General features: G+C 38.6%; 1 protein-coding gene across 1 annotated transcript in view; it reads left to right on the forward strand.

The window, feature by feature from the left end:
• Window positions 1-26,222, forward strand: part of CPNE8 (copine 8) — a 269,508-nt gene that overhangs the window by 100,521 nt on the left and 142,765 nt on the right. Inside the window, exon 6 of the mRNA XM_052640034.1 lies at window positions 12,343-12,419. Coding sequence (XP_052495994.1) covers window positions 12,343-12,419 — 77 coding nt within the window. The remainder of the gene's footprint in view (window positions 1-12,342; window positions 12,420-26,222) is intronic.

The following is a 26,222-nucleotide window of genomic DNA, read 5'->3' on the forward strand; positions in this document are numbered from 1 at the left end:
TAAAAATTTAATTAGTGTATCATGATTTCACAGGTATTTATGTTAATTGAGTCATGTTAAAGTTGTATGTCCACAGCTTACCTAATAATTACATTGAAAATAAATAACATTTTATTTACATTTAATTTTTTAAGTTAGAGTATAGTTACTTTGCAATATTGTAATGGTTTTTACCATACATCAACATGAATCAGCATTAAGTATACATATATTCCCTTCTAATTCAACACCCCCTCCCACTTCTTTCCCCATTCAGCCCCTAATGTCACAGAGCACTGGCTTTGGGTTCCCTGTCCCATACAATGAACTCTCATTGGCTATCTATTTTACATATGGTAATATATATATTTCAATGCTATTCTCATATACCATACCACCCTCTCCTTCCCTCACTGTGTCCAAAATGTCTGTGTCTCCTTTGTGCTCTGCAAGTAAGATTTTCAGTACTGTCTTTCTAGATTCCTCATACATGTGTTAATATATGATATTTATCTTTCTTTTTCTAACTTACTCTTCTCTTTATAGTAGCCTCTAGGTTCATTCACCTCATTAGACCTGACTTAAATGCATTCCTTTTTATAGCTGAGTAATATTCCATTGTGTATATACCATAACTTCCTTATCCATTCATCTGTCTATTGCACATCTAGCTTGCTTCCAAGTTCTAGTTATTGTAAATAGTGCTGCAATGAACATTGGGGTGCATGTGCCCTTTTCACTTATGGTTTCCTCCAGATATATGCTGAGCAGTGAGATTGCTGGGTCATATGGTAGTTTTATTCCTAGTTTTTTTTTTTTTTTTTTTTTTTTATGAAATTTCTATGCTATTCTACATAGTGGCCATATCAGTTTTTATTCCCACCAATGGTATAAGAGGGTTCCCTTTTCTCCACAATCTCTCCAGCGTTTATTATTGGTAGACTTTTTGATGATGGCCATTCTGACCCATGTGAGATGTTTCCTCATTATAGTTTTGATTTGTATTTCTCCAATAATAAGCAATATTTAGCATCTTTTCATGTGTTTATTAGCCACCTGCATGTCTCCTTGGAGAATGGCTACTTTTTGATTGGGTTGTTTGTTTTTCTGATATTGAGCTGCTGAACTGCATTGTCATTTATTTTGTTTGTTATTTTCTCCCACTCAAGGGTTGTCTTTTCACTTTATGTATAGTTTAATTTGTTGTGCAAAAGCTCTTAGATTTAATTAGGTCCCATTTGTTTATTTTTGTATTTCCATTACTCTAGGAGGTGGATTATAAAAGATCTTGTTGTGATTTATATCAGAGAGTGTTCTGCCTATGTTTTCCTCTAAGAGTTTTATAGTTTCTCATCTTCTGTTTGGGTCTTTAATGCATTTTGACTATATTTTTGTGTATGGTGTTAGAAAGTGTTCTAATTTCATTCCTTTACAAGTAGCTGACCAGTTTCCCCAGCACTGCTTGTTGAAGAGAGTATCTTTTCTCCATTATGCACTTTTTGCCTCCTTTTTTAAAGATAAAGTATGCATAAGTGCATGGGTTTATCTCTGGGCTTTCTATCTTGCTCTGTTAGTCTATATTTCTATTTTTGTGCCAGTACTATACTGTCTTGAGGACTGTAGCTTTGTAATATAGTCTTAAGTCAGGAAGGTTGATTCCTCCAGTTTCATTCTTCTTTCTCAAGATTGCTTTGGCTATTCAGTATCTTTTGTGTTTTCATACAAATTGTGAAATTATTTTTTCTAGTTTTGCAAAAAATGCCTTTGGTAGTTTGATAGGGATTGCACTGTATATGAGGATTGCTTTTGGTAGTATAGTTGTTTTCACTATGTTGATTCCTCCAGTCCAAGAACATGGTATATCTCTCCATCTGTTTGTGATATCTCTGATTTCCTCCATCAGCATCTTACAGTTTTTTGCATACAGGTGTTTTGTCTATTTAAATAAATTTATACCTAAGTATTTTATCTTTTTGTTGCTGTGGTGAATAGGATAGTTTTCTTAATTTCTCTTTCTGATTTTTCATTGTTAGTGTGTAGGAATGGAAAAGGATTTCTGTATATTAATATTATATACTGCAAGTTTACTATATTCATTGATTAACTCTAGTGTTTTTCTGGTGGCATCTTTAGGGTTTTCTTTGTAGATATTCATGTTTTCTGCTGAGTTTTACTTCTTCTTTTTCAATCTTGATTCATTTAATTCCTTTTTCTCCTATGATTGTTGTAGCTTGGACTTCCAAAACTATTTTGAATAATAGTGGTGAGAGTGGGCACCCTTATCTTGTTCCTGATTTTAGAGGAAATGCTTTCAGTTTTTCACCATTGAGTATAATGTTTTTTGTGCGTTTGTTGTGTATGGCCTTTACTATGTTGAGTTGTTTCTTCTTTGCCTACATTCTGAATTTTTTTAATCGTAAATTATACTGAATTTTGTCAAAGTCTTTCTCTGCATTTGTTGAGATGACCATACGGTTTTATCTTTGAATCTGTTAGTACGGTATATCACATTGATTGATTTGTGGATATTGAAGAATATCCTTGTATCCCTGGTATAACACCCACTTAATCATGATGTATGATCTTTTTAATGTGTTGTTGGATTCTGTTTGCTAGGATTTTGTTGAGAATTTTTGTACCTATGTTCATCAGTGATATTAGCCTATAATTTTCTTATTTTGTGGCATCTTTTTCTGGTTTTGGTATTATTATGATACCAGGGTATAGAATGAGTTCATGTGTTTTCCTTCCTCTGTGATTTCCTGGAAGAGTTTGACTAGGACAGGTGTTAACTCTTCTCTAAGCTTTTGCTAGAATTTGCCTATGTAGTCATCCACATGTGTGCCAAGTTGCTTCAGTCGTGTCCAACTCTTTGCAACCACACGGGCTGCAGCCTGCCAGGCTCCTCTGTCCATCGGATTCACTAGGCTAGAATACTTGAGTGGGTCACCATGCTGTCCTCCAGGGGATCTTAATGACCCAGGGATCAAACCCGTGTCTCTTATATCTCTTACATTGGCAGGCAGATTCTTTACCACTAGTGCTGCCTTGGAAGCCCATGTAGCCATCTTGCCCTGGGCTTTGTTTGTTGGAAGATTTTTTTATTATAGTTTTGATTTCTGTGCTTGTGATTGGTCTGTTCATATTTTCCTTTTCTTTCTGATTCAATTTTGAAAGATTATACATTTCTAAGAATTTGTCAATTTCTTCCAGGTTGTCCAATTTTATTGGCATATAGTTGCTCATGGTAGTCTCATGGGCCTTTGTGTTTCTGTGTTGTCTGTTGTAATTTCTTTTCCATTTGTAATTTTATTGGTTTGTGTCTTCTCCCCTTTTTTCTTGATGAGTCTGGCTAACGGTTTTATAATTTTGTTTATCTTCTTGAAGAACCAACTTTTAGTTTTATTGAGCTTTGCTATAGTCTTCTTCATTTCTTTTGCCTTTCTTGTGCTATGATCTTTATGATTTCTTTCCTTCTACTAACTTCGGAGTTTTGTTGTTGTTGTTTTTGTTTTGTTGTTGTTGTTTGTTTTGATTTGTTGTTTTTGTGTTTGTTTTGTTGTTCTTCTTCTTTTTCTAGTTGCTTTAGGTGTAGTGTTACATATATTTGATGTCTCTTGCTTCTTGATGTAGAATTGTATTGCTATAAACTTCCCTATTAGCACTACTTTTCCTGCGCCCCATAGATTTTAAGTTGTCATGTCTTTGTCATTTGTTTTTAGCCATATTTTCATTTCCTTTTTGATTCTTCAGTGATCTGTTGGTTCTTTGTAAGTGTATTGTTTAGCCTCCATGTGCTTGCGTTTTTCATAGTTTTTTTTTTTCTATAATTGCTATCTAATCTTACAAAGCTGTGATCAGAAAAGATACTTGAAATTATTTCAATTTTTTGAAATTTACCAAGGCCTGATTTGTGGCCCAGGATGTGATCTATCCTAGAGAATATTCCATGTGCATCTGAGAAAAAAGTGAAATCTATTTTGGGGGGTTGAAATGCTAATAGATATCAATTAGGTCCAACTTGTCCTATGTATCATTTATAGCTTGTTTCCTTACTAATTTTCTGTCTGGATGATTTGTCCATCAATGTGACTGTGGTGTTACCGTCTCCCACTATTATTGTGTTACTGTCAATTTCCTCTTTAATAGTTGTTAGCATATGCCTTACATATTGAGGTGCTCCTATGTTGGGTGCATGTATACTTATAATTTTTAGGTCTTCTTGGAATGATCCCTTGATCATTATATAGTGTCCTTTGTCTCTTGTAACAGTCTTTGTTTTAAAGTCTATTTTATCTAATATGAATATTGCTACTCCTGCTTTCTTTCGATCTCTGTTTGCATGGAGTATCTTTCCAGCTTCTCACTTTCAGGCTGTATGTGTCCTTAGGTTTAAGATGTTCTCTTGAAGACCGCATATATAGGGATCTCCCTTTTGTACCATTCAGCCAATCTGTGTCTTTGGGTTGGAGCATCTAGGCCATTTACATTTAAGGTAATCATTTATAAGTATGATCCTGTGAACATTTAATTTATTGTTTTGAGTTTGTTTTTTATAGGCCTTTTCTGTCTTTCTTGTCTAGAGACATTCCTTTAGCATTTATTAAAAAGCTGGTGTGGTGGTGTTGAATTCTCTTAGATTTTGATTGTCTGTAAAACATTTGATTTCTCTTCCAAATCTGAATGAGATCCTTGCTCAATAAAATAATCTTGGTTGTACATTTTTTTTCTTTCATAACTTTAAATATATCCTGCCATTCCCTTCTTGCCTGCAGAGTTTCTGTTGAAAGATCAGCTGTTAGCATTATAAAAATGCCCTTGTATGTCATTTGTTGTTTTTCCTTGCTACTTTTAATATTTGTTCTTTGTGTTTAATTTTTCTTAGTTCGATTAACATGTTTTTTGGAATATTTCTCCTTGGGTTTATCATGGATGGGACTCTCTGGGCTTCCTGGACTTGGGTGGCTATTTCCCTCCCATTTTAGGGAAGTTTTCTACTATAATCTCCTCACCTATTTTCTCATGCCCTTTCCTTTTGCCTTCTTTTTCTGGGACTCCTATGATTTGAATGTTGGACTCTTAGTGCTATCTCAGAGGTCTCTGAGGCTGTCTTCATTTCTTTAACATGTAAGATAAGACATTTTTGGATTTTATAATGATGCTCAAAATGAGCATTTGTACTGACCAAGAATGTAAAGCAGTTTGGGAAAGAAAATATATTATTTTATTCAGATATTTATAATATCTCCAGTACTATGATCTAGTGTCTAGTGGAAAGTTTAGAGTATATACTAATATTCTTTAATTCCAGGAAAGTAGGGGAAGAGAGAGGAGGCATATTTTTATTAAACACTTACTATGTTCCAGGTATTTATTCTAAGTGTTTTGAATATGTTATCTAACTTAGATCTCCCAACAATTTAATTTGTAAATATTATTTATAAAGTTTATTTTATAGATTAGAATACTGAAGGTAAAGGCTTTAATAAATCTTTTAGTCAAAATGCAAACACAGGTGGTCTAGGTTTGTTCAATATGGTTTATAGACATTTCAAAAGACTTCAAAATTAAGTTCTATCTGTATATTATTTAGCCTGTAAATAATGATGAATACATTTAACAGGTATTTGTTGACCTCCTGGTCAGTTTTTCAAAAGTTTTATAGTTAATATGTTGAAATTATTTGAAGCATTCTCAATTGCAAGGCAATGGAAACCCACTCCAGTACTCTTGCCTGGCAAATCCCATGGATGGAGGAGGCTGGTAGGCTGCAGTCCATGGGGTCGCTAGGAGTTGAACACAACTGAGTGACTTCACTTTCATTTTTCACTTTTATGCACTGGAGAAGGAAATGGTAACCCACTCCAGTGTTCTTGCCTGAAGAATCCCAGGGACGGGGGAGCCTGGTGGGCTGCTGTCTATGGGGTCGCACAGAGTCGGACAAGACTGAAGCAACTTAGCAGCAGCAGCAGCCACTCTAAAGTGAATTCAGTCTATGTGTTTGTTAGAGTTCTAGTAAAGTACTTGGATTTATTACTGGAAATTCTATTATGATCTAATTATAGTGGCTCATCAACTGAAATGCAACACTATAATAAGAAACAATAAAGCAGTTTCTATTTTAGCTAGTCTATATTTCTCTGTCTAAATACAGAGCAAATATCTAAAAATATCCATTAAGGGACACTAATGTACTACTACTTACTTAGAGTTCATTATATCTACTACCCATTATATCTGCTACTGTGGGCAAGAATCCCTTAAAAGAAATGAAGTAGCCTTCAGAGTCAAGAAAAGAGTCTAAAATGCAGTACTTGGGTGCAGTCTCAAGAATGACAAAATGATCTCTGTTTCCAAGGCAAACCATTCAGTATCACAGTAATCCAAGTATATACCCCAACCGTTAATGCTGAAGAAGCTGAAGTTGAAGAGTTCTATGAAGACTTACAAGACCTTCTAGAACTTACACCCCAAAAAAGTTGTCCTTTTCATCATAGGGGACTAGAATGCAAAAGAAGGAAGTCAAGAGATACCTGGAGTAACAGGCAAATTTGTCCTTAGAGTACAAAATGAAGCAGGGCAAAGGCTAACAGTTTTACCAAGAGAACACACCAGTCATAGCAAAGATCCTCTTCCAATAACACAAGAGACTCTACACATGAACATCACCAGATTGTCAATACCTAAATTAGATTGATTATATTCTTGGCAGCCAAAGTTGGAGAAGCTCTATACATTCAGCAAAAACAAGACTAGGATCTGTCTGTGGCTCAGATGATGAACTCCTTATTGCCAAATTCAGATTTAAATTGAAGAAACTAGGGAAAACCATTAGACCATTCAGGTATGACCTAAATCTAATCCCTTACAATTATATAGTGAAAGTGACAAACAGATTCAAGAGATTCGATCTAATAGACAGTGCCTGAAGAACTATAGACAAAGGTTTGTGACATTGTACAGGAGGCAGTGATCCAGACGATCCTCAAGAAAAAGAACTGCAAAAAGGCAAAACGATTCTCTGAGGAGGCCTTACAAATAGCTGAAAAAAGAGAAGCAAAAGGCAAGGGAGAAAAGGAAAGATATACCCATTTGAATGCAGAGTTCCAAAGAATAGCAAGGAGAGATAAGAAAGCCTTCCTCAGTGATCAATGAAAAGAAATAGAGGAAAACAATAGAATGGGAAAGACTGGAGATCTCTTCAAGAAAATTAGAGATACCAAGGGAACATTTCATGCAAAGGGGAGCACAATAAAGGACAGAAATGGTATGGACCTAATAGAAGCAGAAAATATTAAAAAGAGGTGGCAAGAATACACAGAAGAACTATACAAAAAAGATCCTCATGACCTAGATAACATGATGGTGTGATCACTCACCTAGAGCCAGACATCCCGGAATGCAAAGTCAAGTGGGAATTAGAAAGCATCACTAGGAACAAAGCTAGTGGAGGTGATGGAATTCCAGTTGAGCTATTTCAAATCCTAAACAATGATGCTTTGAAAGTGCTGCACTCAACATGCCAGCAATTTTGGAAAACCCATCAGTGGCCACAGGACTGGAAAGGTCAGTTTTCATTCCAGTCCCAAAGGAAGGCAATGTCAAAGAATGTTCAAACTACCACATAATTGCACTCATCTCACACGCTAGCAAAGTAATGCTCAAAATTCTCCAACTAGACTTCAGCAGTACATGAACTGTGAAATTCCAGATGTTCAAGCTGGATTTAGAAAAGGCAGAGGAACCAGAAGTGAAATTGCCAACATCTACAGGATCATCAAAAAAGCAAGAGAGTTCCAGAAAAATATGTAAGTGTTAAATGTTAGTCACTCAGTCATACTCGACTCTTTGCCAACCCATGGACTGCAACCCACCAGGCTCCTCTGTCCATGAGATTTTCTAGGCAAGGATACTAGAGTGGGTTGCCATTTCCTTCTCCAGAAGATCTTCCCAACCCAGGGATCGAATCCAGGTCTCCTGTACTGCAGGCAGATTCTCTACCAACTGAGCTACAAGGGAAGTGCTAGAAAAATATCTACTTCTGCTTTATTGACTGTGCCAAACCCTTTGACTATGTGGGTCACAGCAAACTGGAAAATTCTTCAAGAGATGGGAATACCAGGCCATTTTACCTGCCCCCTGAGAAAATGTATGCGGTTCAAGGAGCAACAGTTAGAACTGGATATGGAACAATGGACAGGTTTAAAATTGGGAAAGGAATACGTCAAGGCTGTACATTTTCACCCTGTTTATTTAACTTACATGCAGAGTACATCATGCAAAATGTGGGGCTGCATGAATTACAGGCTATAGTCAAGATGGCCAGAAGAAATTTCAATAACCTCAGATATGCAGATGGCAAAAAAGCAAAGAAGAACTAAAGAGCCTCTTCATGAAAGTGAAAGAGGAGAGTAAAAAATTTGGCTTAAAATAAAACATTCAGAAAATGAAGATCATGGCATCTGGTCCCATCACTTCATGACAAACAAATGGGAAAACAAAGGAAACAGTGAGAGACTCTATTGGGGGAGCTCCAAAATCACCTCAGATGGTGACTGCAGCCATGAAATTAAAAGACATTTGCTCCTTGTAAGAAAAGCTATGACCAACCTAGAAAGCATATTAAAAAGCTGAGACATTACTTTGCTGACAAAGGTTCGTCTAGTCAAGGCTATGATTTTTCCAGTAGTCGTGTATGGATGTGAGAATTGGAGTATAAAGAAAGCTGAGTGTTTAAGAATTGATGGTTTCGAACTGTAGTGTTGGCAAAGACTCTTATTGAGAATTCCTTGGACTGCAAGGAGATCCAACCAGTCCATCCTAAAGGAAATCATTCCTAAATATTCATTGGAAAGACTGATGCTGAAGTTGAAACTCCAATACTTTGGCCACCTGATGGGAAGAACTGATTCACTGGGAAAGACCCTGATGCTGGGAAAGATTGAAGGTAGGGGGAAAGGGGGTCAACAGAGGATAAGATGGTTGGATGGCATCACTGACTCGATGAATATGAGTTTGAGCAAGCTCTGGTTTTAGTGATGGGGTCGCAAAGAGTCAGACACAACTGTGACGCTAAACTGAACTGCCTGAATGAATTACTAGTATTGTGTAAAATGCATAGGAAATGTAGACCATTGAGCTGACTTGTGGTCTTTACAGACCGGGACCTGGGGACTGGAGTCGAGGAAAAGAAAGCGATGAAAAGAAGGACACGGGGGACCCAAGTCTCGAGTGAAACAAGGGTGCTTTACTCGTGGCAGCATGTGCGTATATATTGTTATACAAGGAAGCTTTAGACAAAAAATAAATTTGAGCAAAAACACCAAAACCAGACGCATAACTACATTGACTAAGGGAATAACAATTGTCACACGGCCATGACAACAGTAACTAGGGGAATAACAATCGTCACAGGGCCAGAAGACAATCCATGTCTTGAGAAATAGGAACATAATTAAGTAGTTTTACAGAAAAGTAAAAAGTTACTGAAAGGAATCCACGTACGCTTTTCATCTCATGACCTCAGTCCTGAGAACTGCGTACAGCTCTGCTCATTCCTGTTTTCCAGGAACTGATAAGCAACAGAGGGCCCTTGAGAAACAGAAAACAACATACAGACTCCTTAAAATTAAACATTCCCTGACACTGACTGAAAAACGGATTCAGTAGAGCTTTTCCAACACAAAGAGTAGTTGACAAATATTAAATATTATGTGCTGATTTTTGCATTATGAATAACACATGGGTTGTATGCACATCATGACTACACGAACATAGGCAGATGTAAAACAATTACATAAGTACCATAATATCTAGGGGCAGAGATTGCAGTAGCAGTAGCTATTTTATTGCAGTAGCAATAAAATGTTTCAATGCACACTACATCTTTTTGATGCTCATTTTATTGATTTTATTATTTTTATTTCCTTTTAGTTCAGTTATGATGATAGAACACATTAGCATGTGTTCTATGCTAATGTATGTGGACTCTAATATGGAGTGTTCAATATATCTGTTCTGTTTTCTCGAGTTACTACAGCAGTGAACAGCTTTTAGTGAGACTTGTTCTTTTATTGACCAAATCCATTTAATACGCCCATCAATATTAATATCCTTAGAAAACAGTTCTAGAATCCTCATGTATATTTTACTGCTGACCTAGAAGACCAATGACATTTCAAATCTTTAGTTTCAAGCTCTCATGCACAGTGTGACTTAGAAAAAGTTATGTCTGTTTTTAAAAATCCATAGACACATTTGTAAAGCCTGTTATGAAGTTGGCAAAGACATGTTATTTTTAAGGATATTTAATTCAAATATGTCAAGCCTTTACCTGAAGTACATTTTACTTACTTGAAAGCAAAATTTAAAATGATTTGCAGTTTAATGAAAGTATTGATATTCTGTCAGCAATCAAGATCCAAATCCAGATTTATTTTCTTTCTCTCCCTCTTCATTGCCTACCCCAACTATGTACAAGTATCGGTGTGTAAGTCATTTCAGTCATGTCTGACTCTTTGCAACCTACTGGACTGTAGCCCTCCAGGCTCCTCTGTCCGTGGGATTCTCCAGGCCAGAATATTGAAGTGGGTTCTCGTTCCCTTCTCCAGGGAATCTTCCCAACCCAGGGATCAAATCCTCGTTTCTTATGTCTCACTGCATTGGCAGGCAGGTTCTTTACCCCTGTTGCCACTTGAGAGGTCCACGTGCAAGTACAGTTTACACCAAATCCTGACATTTTTCTGCACACTTCCCAAGTGTTTCCCACAACTTTAGCTTGAGACTTAACACTTTGCTTCTTATTAACTACTGTAGCCTCTTGATTGATCTGACTTTCAGATTTTTCTTCACTCCTCAGTCCTTTCTGGAAATTGGTAGCTGAGTAATCTTGTGAATCCATTGTTCTAATGGTGTCCCTGCTTTGCTGAAAGGTTACTGAAAGGCTGCCAGTTGCTTCTGATTCTGAGGCTTTTTTTGGGGGGAAAGGCTTGGCCAAGAGGGCTCACCACAATATTGGTTTTTCATCTCTGTTTCTGCCCTTTATTTAAGGTCTGCCCTTTTTTTCATTGTACTCTTGTCTGTTATTCTGATTTATTCTCTAGGACTGCAGTGCTCCAACTCTCTCCTATTTGTAGTCTGAATCCTAGGAGCCATGTAGGATTATGTACTTTGGAAAAATATTCCCTTGACTGTCCTGGTCTACAGTGGCCTTTTTCTCTCAAGAGATTTAGGGCAGCTTCCTGTGAATAACATAGTTTTTACTTTTGTGGCTTGTTAGGTATTTAAAATTTTTATTTAGTAAAACTTAAAACAGCATTTTGTTTGCCATCATTCTTTCTTAGGGATTTTCCTAGGCCAGTTCACAGTACAGTTTAGACAGATCTCCCACTTTCTCCTTTAAGGCAGCTTGGGATCATACACAGGCTATGATGTGCCTCGCCCTGAACCACCTCTATGTTTTCTTGACTCACATATCTGGATGGTGTTGGAACCCTTATTTTATTAACATGGGGAGTTGCATTGTATTTATGATATTTAAATCCTTAGGCAGAATTTCAGTCTTGAATCAGAATATCTGCGTTAGTGTTATCTCTGCTATTCATTGATGCTTAAAACATGAAGGAAAACCTCTTAGATGATTAGTTTCTTTATATGTGAAATTTATTAATAGTATTAGTAACAAACCTCTCATTTTGCAGGGTTATTCTGAGTCTTGAAAATAAGACTTTATATTATACTTAACCCATTTGGAGGCACTTAGTATCTGCAAATATCATCTCATGCAATAATTACTCATTGAACTCACAATAGCTCTATAAGGGGGCAACTACATATTTGAGGAAACTGGACAGCACAATAACTGCCATTTCATAAATGGTCAGTGGTTGTGCTGGAATAGACATCTGGCAGTGTGACTCTGGATCCTAGTTGTAGCCATGCTATCACACTGCTTTTCTGTAAATAGCACTGTTAGTGTTAGCCACCACTGCCCTGTGCGTTTATGATTTGCCTTCTCAGACAAAAGTTTAGTAATTTCAGGGACATCTCAAGTCAAGTCAATTGTGAATTCAAATCCTGGAACTTGTTTTCCATTTTCATTTTAATTTAAAAAAGAGAAAGAAAGCAAATACAATGTCTGAACACTCATAATAACAAACTAACTTAGTGATTAAAAGAACAGAAGGCTGTGCAAACTTAGGGGACAATCATATGCTAAAATTCATGTATTTTGAGCTCACTTTGTTTATTATTGGAAGTTAGAGAATTCAATATCTTAACAATGAAAACAATGCAGATATGATGTACAGAATATGTAAAGACAGTTTGGTAACTTAAGAGCCTTAATCTTTTTATCTATTTTAGGACTTTCTGGGACAAGTGTTTTGTACATTGGGGGAGATTGTTGGTTCACAGGGAAGTCGCCTGGAAAAGTCCATAGTGTAAGTATTTTTTTTAATTTTAGACAATGAAATGTTAACTTTTCATTTTCTATTTTGAAAGTTTGGAATTGATGAATATGTGGTTGTAGACCAAAACTGTGTTTTAAAATCTTGAGTTTTTTACTTCCAATAAATCATTTTGACATTTTTATAAAGGATAATTTGTATTTCAGCTGTCATATGCCATGCTACAAAATGTTCACAAAATGAAATAAGAAAATTTAAGTGAGAAAACATGTTTTCCTTTTGGTTTTAATATTATTTCTTAGATACAGTACTTTTTAAAGAAGAGATTTTACTTCTTTGGTCCAATGAGTATATGTAGTACCACCTTTTATGTTTAATAAATGCATGTTTAGTGATTGAGATTTTAATAATAATTTTTACTGAAAAATTTGTCTGAAAAGAAGGCAATGTATAAATGTTAAGAAAAGGTGTTCACTAAGAATTATATTTTTCATATTCACCTTCAGTTATGGAAATAATGTTTTATTTCCAGATTAATTGCATAGGCTGGTCTATTTTCTCTAGTTCCATATAAGACAGTAAACAAACTATAGACATTCTCCCTAATCTTTTCCTCTTCTCTTCATCCTTCTTCTCCCATCCCTAAATTTTGACGTTTTGGATTCAGTTAACTGTTTTTAAACATCAAAAGATCTAGGAAGATCTAAGGCAACTGCAGACTGAACCACAGTGTCTAAAGATTTGGGGAGTTTTGAAGTCTCTATCTTCACCAATCTTTTAAGAATCTCAAACTCAATATAATGATGTCAAAACCCATCAAATCTATTCACCTTTGACATCAAAAATTGAAATGATTAAAGCGTCATTCTCACATTCCCTGTATATAATAAAACTTTATACTTAATGTGTTTTTCTTAGGTTAATAAGAAGTCTGTAAATTCTAACTTCTTTTATTTATAAATTGATTTTCTTAGAAACTTATTGTGAAATCTCACTAGGAAAGCTTTTGCATACCAACTGCCTTTTAAACATTCTTTTCACATGTAATTTGTTTTTTATATCCTTGTAGGATTTGGAAAGATTATAGGTTCACATATATTTATGCTCACTTAAATAAACCAATGATAAATAATCTATAAACAAAATATAAATATTTTTATTAAGCATATATAGTTCTTATTGCATTGTCTAGACTAGTGAGGTAGGCCCATAAGCATTCTTAGAAAATTACTAAAGCACCCTTTCTTTTGCTAAAAAAAAAAAAATCAGCATTATCTATTCAATGCCACCTTAATTATGCCATTAATATTCTTTGAGAGAAAACAAAAGAAGTAAAAATGTAGAATTTTTATTTCGGAGTAACAGAATGGAGATTTTTAAGGAAATTTCACTGATATTTTTAAATTGCTAATTTTATTAAACAGTTTTATTTCATTTTATTTTTTCCATAAAAGGAAATCATAACTCATTTCAGAAAACTCTTAAATACCATAAAATTTTTCCCAGTGGAAAATCAGCTTTATGTTAGTCTTCAGTACAGTTCAGTTCAGCTGCTTAATCGTGTCCTACTTTTTGTGACCCCATGGACTGCAGCATGTCAGGCTTCCCTGTCCATCAACTCCCAGAGCTTGCTCAAACTCATCTTCATCAAGCTGGTGATGCCATCCAACCATCTTATCCTCTGTCATCCCCTTTTCCTCCTGCCTTCAATCTTTCCCAGCATCAGGGTCTTTTCCAGCGAGTCAGTTCTTCACATCAGGGGACCAAAATACTGTAGTTTCAGCTTCAACATCAATCCTTCCAATGAATATTCAGGCCTGATTTCCATTAGGATTGACTGGTTTGATTTCCTTGCAGTCCAAGGGACTCTCAAGAGTCTTCTCCAACACCACAGTTCAAAAGCATCAATTCTTCGGCACTCAGCTTCCTTTATAATCCAACTCTCACACCCATACATGACTACTGGAACAACCATAGCTTTGACTAGATGGAAACATGCAAAATACTAGTCTTGAAAGATAAATACATAATAAAAAATATTAGTCTTGAAATGTGCAAAAAGTTTTTATTATATTGATTGGGGTATGTGGTAAATAGAAGGTAGTATAAGATGTGGTCCTTATTCAACTAATTCAGTAAGTTCTACTACACAAGACCAACAGAAGCAAATTCACGCTATGGAGTGAAGATTCCTAGAGTAATGATTGGCAGAATATGCCAATTGTAGGGAGTATTTGCCCACAGTTGAGTCATAATGATTTTACATAATCAGAAAGGATAAAATGCTCTTTAGATTTTTCTAAGCTTCTGCTGAGGCTGGAGTAGCACAAATGAAGCAAAACTTTGGAAACCTTTTCAGACAACATGGGTCATTATAACTACATGTTTTGTTTCATCTATAGGATATTTTGTAATTTAGGCAAGTTTATCATAAGTGTTAATATTATACCTTATTGAAAAAGATATAATTCATTCATTTTTTAAGTATGTGTAACTAACTTTATATACAAAGTCTCCCTTAGGCTTTATTGGGCAACCTTACCAGATACATTCACATTAAACAAAGGGCTTAAACAATAAGGGCTTATTGTTAAAATTGTGGAAAATGTTTTGATTTTCTAAATAAGTTTAGCTAGGCAAGTGTTAGTACTAAATGGGTAATGAAGTGCAGAGTTTGAGTATAGCAAATAAATTGGCTACCAAAAGAACCAAAGAAGAAACTATAAGAATTGTAGAGTGGTGGCCTATTACATGAAGGAATTAAATTAGATACTTGAGATAAAGAGAACAGAGGAAAGACATGCGAGGTTTCTGAGGAGATTAATCAGAAGTAGGAGAGTACAACAGTACAAGCGAATGCATTTAGCTTGCTAGCAGAAGGATATTTTGGACTTACTCATCAAAACATCAGGTAACATGTTCTCTCACCTGAGCAGTTACTCCAACCCAGGTAGATACTAGATTAGATAAAACACACAAATAAATATTTTGTAGTCACCGCCCTCTTGGTTGAGAAAATACTGTCTTTTATTAAAAACTCTGTATATGTGTATCTGTGCTCAGTCATGTATGACTCTTTGTAACCCTGTGGAGTATAGCACACCAGGCTCCTCTGTCCATGGTGTTTTCCAGGCAAGAATACTGGAGTGAGTTGCCATTTCCTACTTAGGGGATCTTCCTGACAGGAATCAAACCCATGTCTCTTGTGGCTCCTGCATTGGCAGGTGGATTCCTTTCCACTGTGTCACCAGGGAAGCTTTAAAAACTCTAGCTATGATAAAGGTATTTGTCTAGAGAAAGAGGAACACATGAATTAAAGAACCAGGTACAATGGCTAAACATTCTGTCTTGGGGTTTTGGAAGTTCAAGTGCTTTGAAAAAAGAAACAGCTTCTGTTCAAATGGTATGCCACCTCTTTACCTCAGCTTCAAATGAAAAGCAATCTAAACTATTCATAGCTTTTGTTTGAAGGAGCATGGTTTGGTTGAGGACAAAAGTGAAATATCGCTTGCATGGAAGCTGTGTTGCTCATAGTGTCTAAGTAAGGCTTCATAGCTGCTGGTGCACTCCATGGATGTATTCAGATTCTACACTTATTCCTGCTATCTCTTGATCAGTACCACCTTTTTTCCATGTATTTGACTATTTTGAACAAATTTAATGGACAGATGGTAGGGAGGGATGGGAAGATATGGCATTTCAGTGCAGAAGGGAATGGCTTTCGAAGAAAGGATAGAGCCAGGTTGGATACTGGAGCTGATGCAAAATCATGGAAGTATTTTCCTTGACAACTTCTAAAGATTTCTTGTTTTATCACATGATATATAAAATAGTGGAATAAATGAAAGCCTGGTAGAAATGATAAAGTTCATATTGGACAAATAGTATTATATATATTTAACATGCAGATCTTACATCTATCTCTCATAGTCCATTTTGCTTTCTCCCATCTTTCATCTCCCTTGGAACAGCTCTAGCCAGAACTAGCTATCTAGGGCAAAGATAATATTGTAAGATGGTCATTAAAGATGTTTTCATGGTCTATTTCTCCCAGCTAGAGATAGAGAATTTGTAAACTCTCCTGCAGCTATTACCTTTGGCAATTTTGTTCAAGAGGTAGGAAATTTTTTTGTGTGTGGTTAGGTATAGACTTAAGAATAGTAGCAGAGGACACCTCCTGAGGTAGATAATCTACCTGCAATTAATACAAATGGCTCATTGTGTACTTTAAAAGTCTTGTGTCCCATATATTATTTATCTTAAATAACAGCATCTAAGTGATTTAGTGTTTTAGATTAGAGTTTTGTTTTCCAAATAGTATCTCATTTATATTCTAAGTTATTAAAAATATTCCCTTGTTTTCCTCTCTATAAATGGCCTAGTTTAAATTATTTTTGGCTAATGTATTGAGAAGAATGTCTGTAGCTTCTTAGTTGCAGTTGTGTGATAATATACGCTCTGAGATGGCCTTTTTAAAACTGATGTTAAATATGAAATCTGGAATTTTATTATGATGAGTGCTAGTTCAGTTCAGTTCAGTCCCTAAGTTGTGTTGGACTCTTTGCGACCCCATGAATCGCAGCTTGCCAGGCCTCCCTGTCCATCACCAACTCCTGGAGTTCACATAGACTCACATCCATCGGGTCAGTGATGCCATCCAGCCATCTCATCCTCTGTCGTCCCCTTCTCCTCCTGCCCCCAATCCCTCCCAGCATCACAGTCTTATCCAATGATTCAATTCTTCGCATCAGGTGGGCAAAGTATTGGAGTTTCAGCTTCAGCATCTTTCCCTCCAAAGAAATCCCAGGGCTGATCTCCTTCAGAATGGACTGGTTGAATCTCCTTGCAGTCCAAGGGACTCTCTAGAGTCTTCTCCAACACCACAGTTCAAAAGCATGAATTCTTTGGCACTCAGCTTTCTTCACAGTCCGACTCTCACATGCATACATGACCACTGATGAAGCCATAGCCTTGACTAGACAGACCTTTGTTGGCAAAGTAATGTCTCTGCTTTTGAATATGCTATTTAGGTTGGTCATAACTTTTCTTCCAAGGAGAAAGCGTCTTTTAATTTCTTGGCTGCACTCACCATCTGCAGTGATTTTGGAGCCCCCCAAAATAAAGTCTGACACTGTTTCCACTGTTTCCCCATCTATTTCCCATGAAGTGATGGGCCAGATGCCATGATCTTCGTTTTCTGAATGTTGAGCTTTAAGCCAACTTTTTCACTCTCCTCTTTCACTTTCATCAAGAGGCTTTTTAGTTCCTCTTCACTCTCTGCCATAAGGGTGGTGTCATCTGCATATCTAAGGTTATTAATATTTCTCCTGGCAATCTTGATTCCAGCTTGTGCTTCTTCCAGCCCAGTGTTGCTCATGATGTACTCTGCATATAAGTTAAATAAGCAGGGTGACAATACACAGCCTTGACGTACTCCTTTTCCTATTTGGAACCAGTCTGTTGTTCCATGTCCAGTTCTAACTGTTGCTTCCTGACCTGCATACAGATTTCTCAAGAGGTCAGGTATTCCCATCTCTTTCAGAATTTTCCACAATTTATTGTGATCCACAGTCAAAGGCTTTGGAATAGTCAGTAAAGCAGAAATTTGATGTTTTTTCAAGAACTCTCTTGCTTTTTCCATGATCCAGCAGATGTTGGCAATTTGATCTCTGGTTCCTCTGCCTTTTCTAAAACCAGCTTGAACATCAGGAAGTTCATGGTTCACGTATTGCTGAAGCCTGGCTTGGAGAATTTTGAGCATTACTTTACTAGCATGTGAGATGAGTGCAATTGTGTGGTAGTCTGAGCATTCTTTGGGACTGTCTTTCTATGAGATTGGAATGAAAACTGACCTTTTCCAGTCCTGTGGCCATTGCTGAGTTTTCCAAATTTGCTGGCATATTGAGTGCAGCACTTTCACAGCATCATCTTTCAGGATTTGAAATAGCTTAACTGGAATTCCATCATCTCCACTAGCTTTGTTCATAGTGATGCTTTCTAAGGCCCACTTGACTTCACAATCCAGGATCTCTGGCTCTAGGTAAGTGATCACACCATTGTGATTATCTTGGTCGTGAAGATCTTTTTTGTACAGTTCTTCTGTGTATTCATGCCACCTCTTCTTAATATCTTCTGCTTCTGTTAGGTCCATACCATTTCTGTCCTTTATCGAGCCCATCTTTGCATGAAATGTTCCCTTGGGATCTCTAACTTTCTTGAAGAGATCTCTAGTCTTTCCCATTCTATTGTTTTCCTCTATTTCTTTGCATTGATCACTGAGGAAGGCTTTCTTATCTCTTCTTGCTATTCTTTGGAACTCTGCATTCAGATGCTTATATTTTCCTTTTCTCCTTTGCTTTTTGCTTCTCTTCTTTTTACAGCTATTTGTAAGGGCTCCTCAGAAAGCCATTTTACTTTTTTGCATTTCTTTTCCATGGGGATGGTCTTGATCCTGTCTCCTGTACATGTCACGAACCTCATTCCATAGTTCATCAGGCACTCTATCTATCAGATCTAGTCCCTTAATTGATTTCTCACTTCCACTGTATAATCATAAGGGGTTTGATGTAGGTCATACCTGTATGGTCTAGCGGTTTTCCCTACTTTCTTCAGTTTAATCTGAATTTGGCAATAAGGAGTTCATGATCTGAGCCACGGTCAGCTCCTGGTCTTGTTTATGTTGACTGTATAGAGCTTCTCCATCTTTTGCTGCAGAGAATATAATCAATCTGATTTCGGTGTTCACCATCTGGTGATGTCCATGTGTAGAGTCTTCTCTTGTGTTGTTGGAAGAGGGTGTTTGCTATGACCAGTGCATTTTCTTGGCAAAACTCGATTAGTCTTTGCCCTGCTTCATTCCACATTCCAAGGCCAAGTTTGCCTATTACTCCAGGTGTTTCTTGACTTCCTACTTTTGCATTCCAGTCCCCTATAATGAAAAGGACATCTTTTTTGGGTGTTAGTTCTAAAAGGTCTTGTAGGTCTTCATGGAACCATTCAACTTCAGCTTCTTCAGTGTTACTGGTTGGGGCATAGTCTTGGATTACTGTGATATTGAATGGTTTGTCCTAGAAACGAACAGAGATCATTCTGTCGTTTTTGAGATTGCATCCAAGTACTGCATTTTGGACTCTGTTGTTGACCGTGATGGCTACTCCATTTCTTCTGAGGGATTCCTACCTGCAGTATTAGATATAACGGTCATCTGAGTTAAATTTGCCCATTTCAGTCCATTTTAGTTTGCTGACTCCTAGAATGTCAACGTTCACTCTTGCCATCTCTTGTTTGACCACTTCCAATTTGCCTTGATTCATGGACCTGATATTCCAGGTCCTATGCAATATTGCTCTTTACAGCATCAGACCTTGCTTCTCTCACCAGTCACATCCACAGCTGGGTATTGTTTTTGCTTTGGGTCCATCCCTTCATTCTTTCTGGAGTTATTTCTCCACTGATCTCCAGTAGCATATTGGGCACCTACTGACCTGGGGAGTTCCTCTTTCAGTATCCTATCATTTTGCCTTTTCATACTGTTCATGGGGTTCTCAAGGCAAGAATACTGAAGTGGTTTGCCATTCCCTTCTCCAGTGGACCGTATTGTGTCAGACCTCTCCACCGTGCCCACCCATCTTGGGTTGGCCCCACAGGGCATTGCTTAGTTTCATTGAGTTAGACAAGGTTGATCCTAGTGTGATTAGACTGACTATTTTTCGATGATTATGGTTTCAATGTGCCTGCCCTCTTGCAACACCTACCATCTTACCTGGGTTTCTTTTAGCTTGGATGTGGGGTATCTCCTCACTTTCACCCCTCCTACCTTGAACATGGACTAGCTCCTCTAGGCCCTCTGGCACCCGTGCAGCCACTGCTCCTTGGACGTGGTGTCACTCCTCCCAGCCGCCACCCCTGGCCGTGGGCCGGGGTAGCTCCTCTTGGCTGCTCCTGTGCTGTGGCAGCCTGGCACTCTTGGCCACCACCCCTGACCTCGGACGTGGACGTGGAGTAGCTCATCTTGGCTGCCGCCCCTGACTTCGGATGCGAGATAACTCCTTTCAGCTCGGCCCCTGCCCTCGGACATGGGGTAGTTCCTCTCAGCCATGCTCTGCGCTCCGTTGCAGCCGCCCACACCGGTGACCAGTGCCAAGGGACTGCCAAATTTCCAAGGGAACACACTGGGTATAGCAAACACTGTCTTCCAACAACACAAGAGAAGACTCTACACATGGACATCACCAGAGGCTCAATGCTGAAATCAGATTGACTATACTCTTTGCAGTTGAAGATGGAGAAGCTCTATACCATTAACAAAAACAAGACCAGGAGCTGACTGTGGCTCAGATCATGAACTCCTTATGGCAAAATTCACACTTAAATTGAATTAAGTAGGGAAAATCACTAGGCCAATCAGTATGACCTAAATCAAATCCCTTATGATTATACAATGGAAGTAACAAACAGATTCAAAGGATTAGATTGACAGAGTGCCAGAAGAACTATGGAGGGAGGTACAGGAGGTGTTGATCAAAACCATCCAGAAGAAAAAGAAATACAAAAAGGCAAAATGCCTGTCTCAGGTGACCTTACAAATGGCTGAGAAAAGAAGTTAAAGACAAAGGAGAAAAGGAAAGATATACCCATCTGAATGCAGAGTTCCAAAGAATAGCAAGGAGAGATAAGAAAGCCTTCCTAAGTAAACAATGCAGAGAGATCTGTAGAGTTCAGTCGTGTCCGACTCTTTGTGACCCCATGAATTGCAGCACACCAGGCCTCCCTGTCCATCACCAACTCCCAGAGTTCACTCAGACTCACATCCATCGAGTCAGTGATGCCACCCAGCCATCTCATCCTCTGCCGTCCCCTTCTTCTCCTGCCCCCACTCTCCCAGCATCAAAGTCTTTTCCAATGAGTCAGCTCTTTGCATGAGGTGGCCAAAGTACCAGAGTTTCAGCTTTACCATCATTCCTTCCAAAAATATCCCAGGGTTGATCTCCTTCAGAATGAACTGGTTGGATCTCCTTGCAGTCCAAGGGACTCTCAAGAGTCTTCTCCAACACCACAGTTCAAAAGCATCAATTCTTCGGTGCTCAGCCTTCTTCACAGTCCAACTCTCACATCCGTACATGACTACTGGAAAAACCATAGCCTTAACTAGATGGACTTTAATCAGAAAAGTAATATTTCTGCTTTTGAATATGCTATCTAGATTGGTCATAACTTTTCTTCCAAGGAGTAAGCGTCTTTTAATGTCATGGCTGCACTCACCATCTGCAGTGATTTTGGAGCCCAAAAATATAAAGTCTGACACTGTTTCCACTGTTTCCCCATCTATTTCCCATGAAGTGATGGGACTGGATGCCATGATCTTCGTTTTCTGAATGTTGAGCTTTAAGCCAACTTTTTCACTCTGCTCTTTCACTTTCATCAAGAGGCTTTTTAGTTCCTCCTCACTTTCTTCCATAAGGGTGGTGTCATCTGCATATCTGAGGTTATTGATATTTCTCCTGGCAATCTTGATTCCAGCTTGTGTTTCTTCCAGTCCAGTGTTTCTCATGATGTACTCTCCATATAGGTTAAAAAGCAGGGTGACAATATACAGCCTTGACATACTCCTTTTCCTATTTGGAACTGGTCTGTTGTTCCATGTCCAATTCTAACTGTTGCTTCCTGACCTGCATACAGATTTCTCAAGAGGCAGGTCAAGTGGTCTGGTATTCCCAACTCTTTCAGTATTTTCCAAATTGCATTGTGATCCACACAGTCAAAGGCTTTGGCATAGTCAATAAAGCAGAAATAGATGTTTTTCTGGAACTCTCTTGTTTTTTCCATGATCCAGCAGATGTTGGCATTTGATCTCTGGTTCCTCTGCCTTTTCTAAAACCAGCTTGAACATCAGGAACTTCATGGTTCACTTATTGCTGAAGCATGGCTTGGAGAATTTTGAGCATGGCTTTACTAGCATGTGAGATGAGTGCAATTGTGTGGTAGTTTGAGCATTCTTTGCCCTTGCCTTTCTATGTGATTGGAATGAAAACTGACCTTTTCCAGTCCTGTGGCCACTGCTGAGTTTTCCAAATTTGCTGGCATATTGAGTGCAGCACTTTCACAGCATCATCTTTCAGAATTTGCAATAGCTCAACTGAAATTCCATCATCTCCACTAGCTTTGTTCATAGTGATGCTTTCTAAGGCCCACTTGACTTCACATTCCAGGATGTCTGGTGCTAGATGAGTGATCACACCATCGTGATTATCTTGGTCGTGAAGATCTTTTTTGTACAGTTCTTCTGTGTATTCATGCCACCTCTTCTTAATATCTTCTGCTTCTGTTAGATCCATACCATTTCTGTCCTTTATCGAGCCCATCTTTGCATGAAATGTTCCCTTGGTATCTCTAATTTTCTTGAAGAGATCTCTAGTCTTTCCCATTCTGTTCTTTTCCTCTATTTCTTTGCACTGATCACTGAATAAGGCTTTCTTATCTCTTCTTGCTATTCTTTGGAACTCTGCATTCAGATGCTTATATTTTCCTTTTCTCCTTTGCTTTTCGCTTCTCTTCTTTTCACAGCTATTTGTAAGGGCTCCTCAGAAAGCCATTTTACTTTTTTGCCTTTCTTTTCCATGGGGATGGTCTTAATCCCTGTCTCCTGTACATGTCACGAACCTCATTCCATAGTTCATCAGGCACTCTATCTATCAGATCTAGTCCCTTAAATCTATTTCTCACTTCCACTGTATAATCATAAGGGGTTTGATGTAGGTCATACCTGTATGGTCTAGCGGTTTTCCCTACTTTCTTCAGTTTAAGTGTGAATTTTGCAATGATGAGTTCATGATCTGAGCCACAGTCAGCTCCTGGTCTTTTTTTGTTCACTGTATAGAGCTTCTCCATCTTTGGCTGCAAAGAATATACTCATTCTAATTTCGGTGTTCACCATCTGGTGATGTCCATGTGTAGAGTCTTCTCTTGTGTTGTTGGAAGAGGGTGTTCGCTATGACCAGTGCATTTTCTTGGCAAAACTCTATTAGTCTTTGCCCTGCTTCATTCCACATTCCAAGGCCAAGTTTGCCTATTACTCCAGGTGTTTCTTGACTTCCTACTTTTGCATTCCAGTCCCCTATAATGAAAAGGACATCTTTTTTGGGTGTTAGTTCTAAAAGGTCTTGTAGGTCTTCATGGAACCATTCAACTTCAGCTTCTTCAGTGTTACTGGTTGGGGCATAGTCTTGGATTACTGTGATATTGCATGGTTTGTCCTAGAAACGAACAGAGATCATTCTGTCGTTTTTGAGATTGCATCCAAGTACTGCATTTTGGACTCTGTTGTTGACCGTGATGGCTACTCCATTTCTTCTGAGGGATTCCTACCTGCAGTATTAGATATAACGGTCATCTGAGTTAAATTTGCCCATTTCAGTCCATTTTAGTTTGCTGACTCCTAGAATGTCAACGTTCACTCTTGCCATCTCTTGTTTGACCACTTCCAATTTGCCTTGATTCATGGACCTGATATTCCAGGTCCTATGCAATATTGCTCTTTACAGCATCAGACCTTGCTTCTCTCACCAGTCACATCCACAGCTGGGTATTGTTTTTGCTTTGGGTCCATCCCTTCATTCTTTCTGGAGTTATTTCTCCACTGATCTCCAGTAGCATATTGGGCACCTACTGACCTGGGGAGTTCCTCTTTCAGTATCCTATCATTTTGCCTTTTCATACTGTTCATGGGGTTCTCAAGGCAAGAATACTGAAGTGGTTTGCCATTCCCTTCTCCAGTGGACCGTATTGTGTCAGACCTCTCCACCGTGCCCACCCATCTTGGGTTGGCCCCACAGGGCATTGCTTAGTTTCATTGAGTTAGACAAGGTTGATCCTAGTGTGATTAGACTGACTATTTTTCGATGATTATGGTTTCAATGTGCCTGCCCTCTTGCAACACCTACCATCTTACCTGGGTTTCTTTTAGCTTGGATGTGGGGTATCTCCTCACTTTCACCCCTCCTACCTTGAACATGGACTAGCTCCTCTAGGCCCTCTGGCACCCGTGCAGCCACTGCTCCTTGGACGTGGTGTCACTCCTCCCAGCCGCCACCCCTGGCCGTGGGCCGGGGTAGCTCCTCTTGGCTGCTCCTGTGCTGTGGCAGCCTGGCACTCTTGGCCACCACCCCTGACCTCGGACGTGGACGTGGAGTAGCTCATCTTGGCTGCCGCCCCTGACTTCGGATGCGAGATAACTCCTTTCAGCTCGGCCCCTGCCCTCGGACATGGGGTAGTTCCTCTCAGCCATGCTCTGCGCTCCGTTGCAGCCGCCCACACCGGTGACCAGTGCCAAGGGACTGCCAAATTTCCAAGGGAACACACTGGGTATAGCAAACACTGTCTTCCAACAACACAAGAGAAGACTCTACACATGGACATCACCAGAGGCTCAATGCTGAAATCAGATTGACTATACTCTTTGCAGTTGAAGATGGAGAAGCTCTATACCATTAACAAAAACAAGACCAGGAGCTGACTGTGGCTCAGATCATGAACTCCTTATGGCAAAATTCACACTTAAATTGAATTAAGTAGGGAAAATCACTAGGCCAATCAGTATGACCTAAATCAAATCCCTTATGATTATACAATGGAAGTAACAAACAGATTCAAAGGATTAGATTGACAGAGTGCCAGAAGAACTATGGAGGGAGGTACAGGAGGTGTTGATCAAAACCATCCAGAAGAAAAAGAAATACAAAAAGGCAAAATGCCTGTCTCAGGTGACCTTACAAATGGCTGAGAAAAGAAGTTAAAGACAAAGGAGAAAAGGAAAGATATACCCATCTGAATGCAGAGTTCCAAAGAATAGCAAGGAGAGATAAGAAAGCCTTCCTAAGTAAACAATGCAGAGAGATCTGTAGAGTTCAGTCGTGTCCGACTCTTTGTGACCCCATGAATTGCAGCACACCAGGCCTCCCTGTCCATCACCAACTCCCAGAGTTCACTCAGACTCACATCCATCGAGTCAGTGATGCCACCCAGCCATCTCATCCTCTGCCGTCCCCTTCTTCTCCTGCCCCCACTCTCCCAGCATCAAAGTCTTTTCCAATGAGTCAGCTCTTTGCATGAGGTGGCCAAAGTACCAGAGTTTCAGCTTTACCATCATTCCTTCCAAAAATATCCCAGGGTTGATCTCCTTCAGAATGAACTGGTTGGATCTCCTTGCAGTCCAAGGGACTCTCAAGAGTCTTCTCCAACACCACAGTTCAAAAGCATCAATTCTTCGGTGCTCAGCCTTCTTCACAGTCCAACTCTCACATCCGTACATGACTACTGGAAAAACCATAGCCTTAACTAGATGGACTTTAATCAGAAAAGTAATATTTCTGCTTTTGAATATGCTATCTAGATTGGTCATAACTTTTCTTCCAAGGAGTAAGCGTCTTTTAATGTCATGGCTGCACTCACCATCTGCAGTGATTTTGGAGCCCAAAAATATAAAGTCTGACACTGTTTCCACTGTTTCCCCATCTATTTCCCATGAAGTGATGGGACTGGATGCCATGATCTTCGTTTTCTGAATGTTGAGCTTTAAGCCAACTTTTTCACTCTGCTCTTTCACTTTCATCAAGAGGCTTTTTAGTTCCTCCTCACTTTCTTCCATAAGGGTGGTGTCATCTGCATATCTGAGGTTATTGATATTTCTCCTGGCAATCTTGATTCCAGCTTGTGTTTCTTCCAGTCCAGTGTTTCTCATGATGTACTCTCCATATAGGTTAAAAAGCAGGGTGACAATATACAGCCTTGACATACTCCTTTTCCTATTTGGAACTGGTCTGTTGTTCCATGTCCAATTCT

Source organism: Budorcas taxicolor, chromosome 5, assembly GCF_023091745.1.
Source record: "Budorcas taxicolor isolate Tak-1 chromosome 5, Takin1.1, whole genome shotgun sequence".
In the NCBI taxonomy this organism is placed as follows: domain Eukaryota; kingdom Metazoa; phylum Chordata; class Mammalia; order Artiodactyla; family Bovidae; genus Budorcas; species Budorcas taxicolor.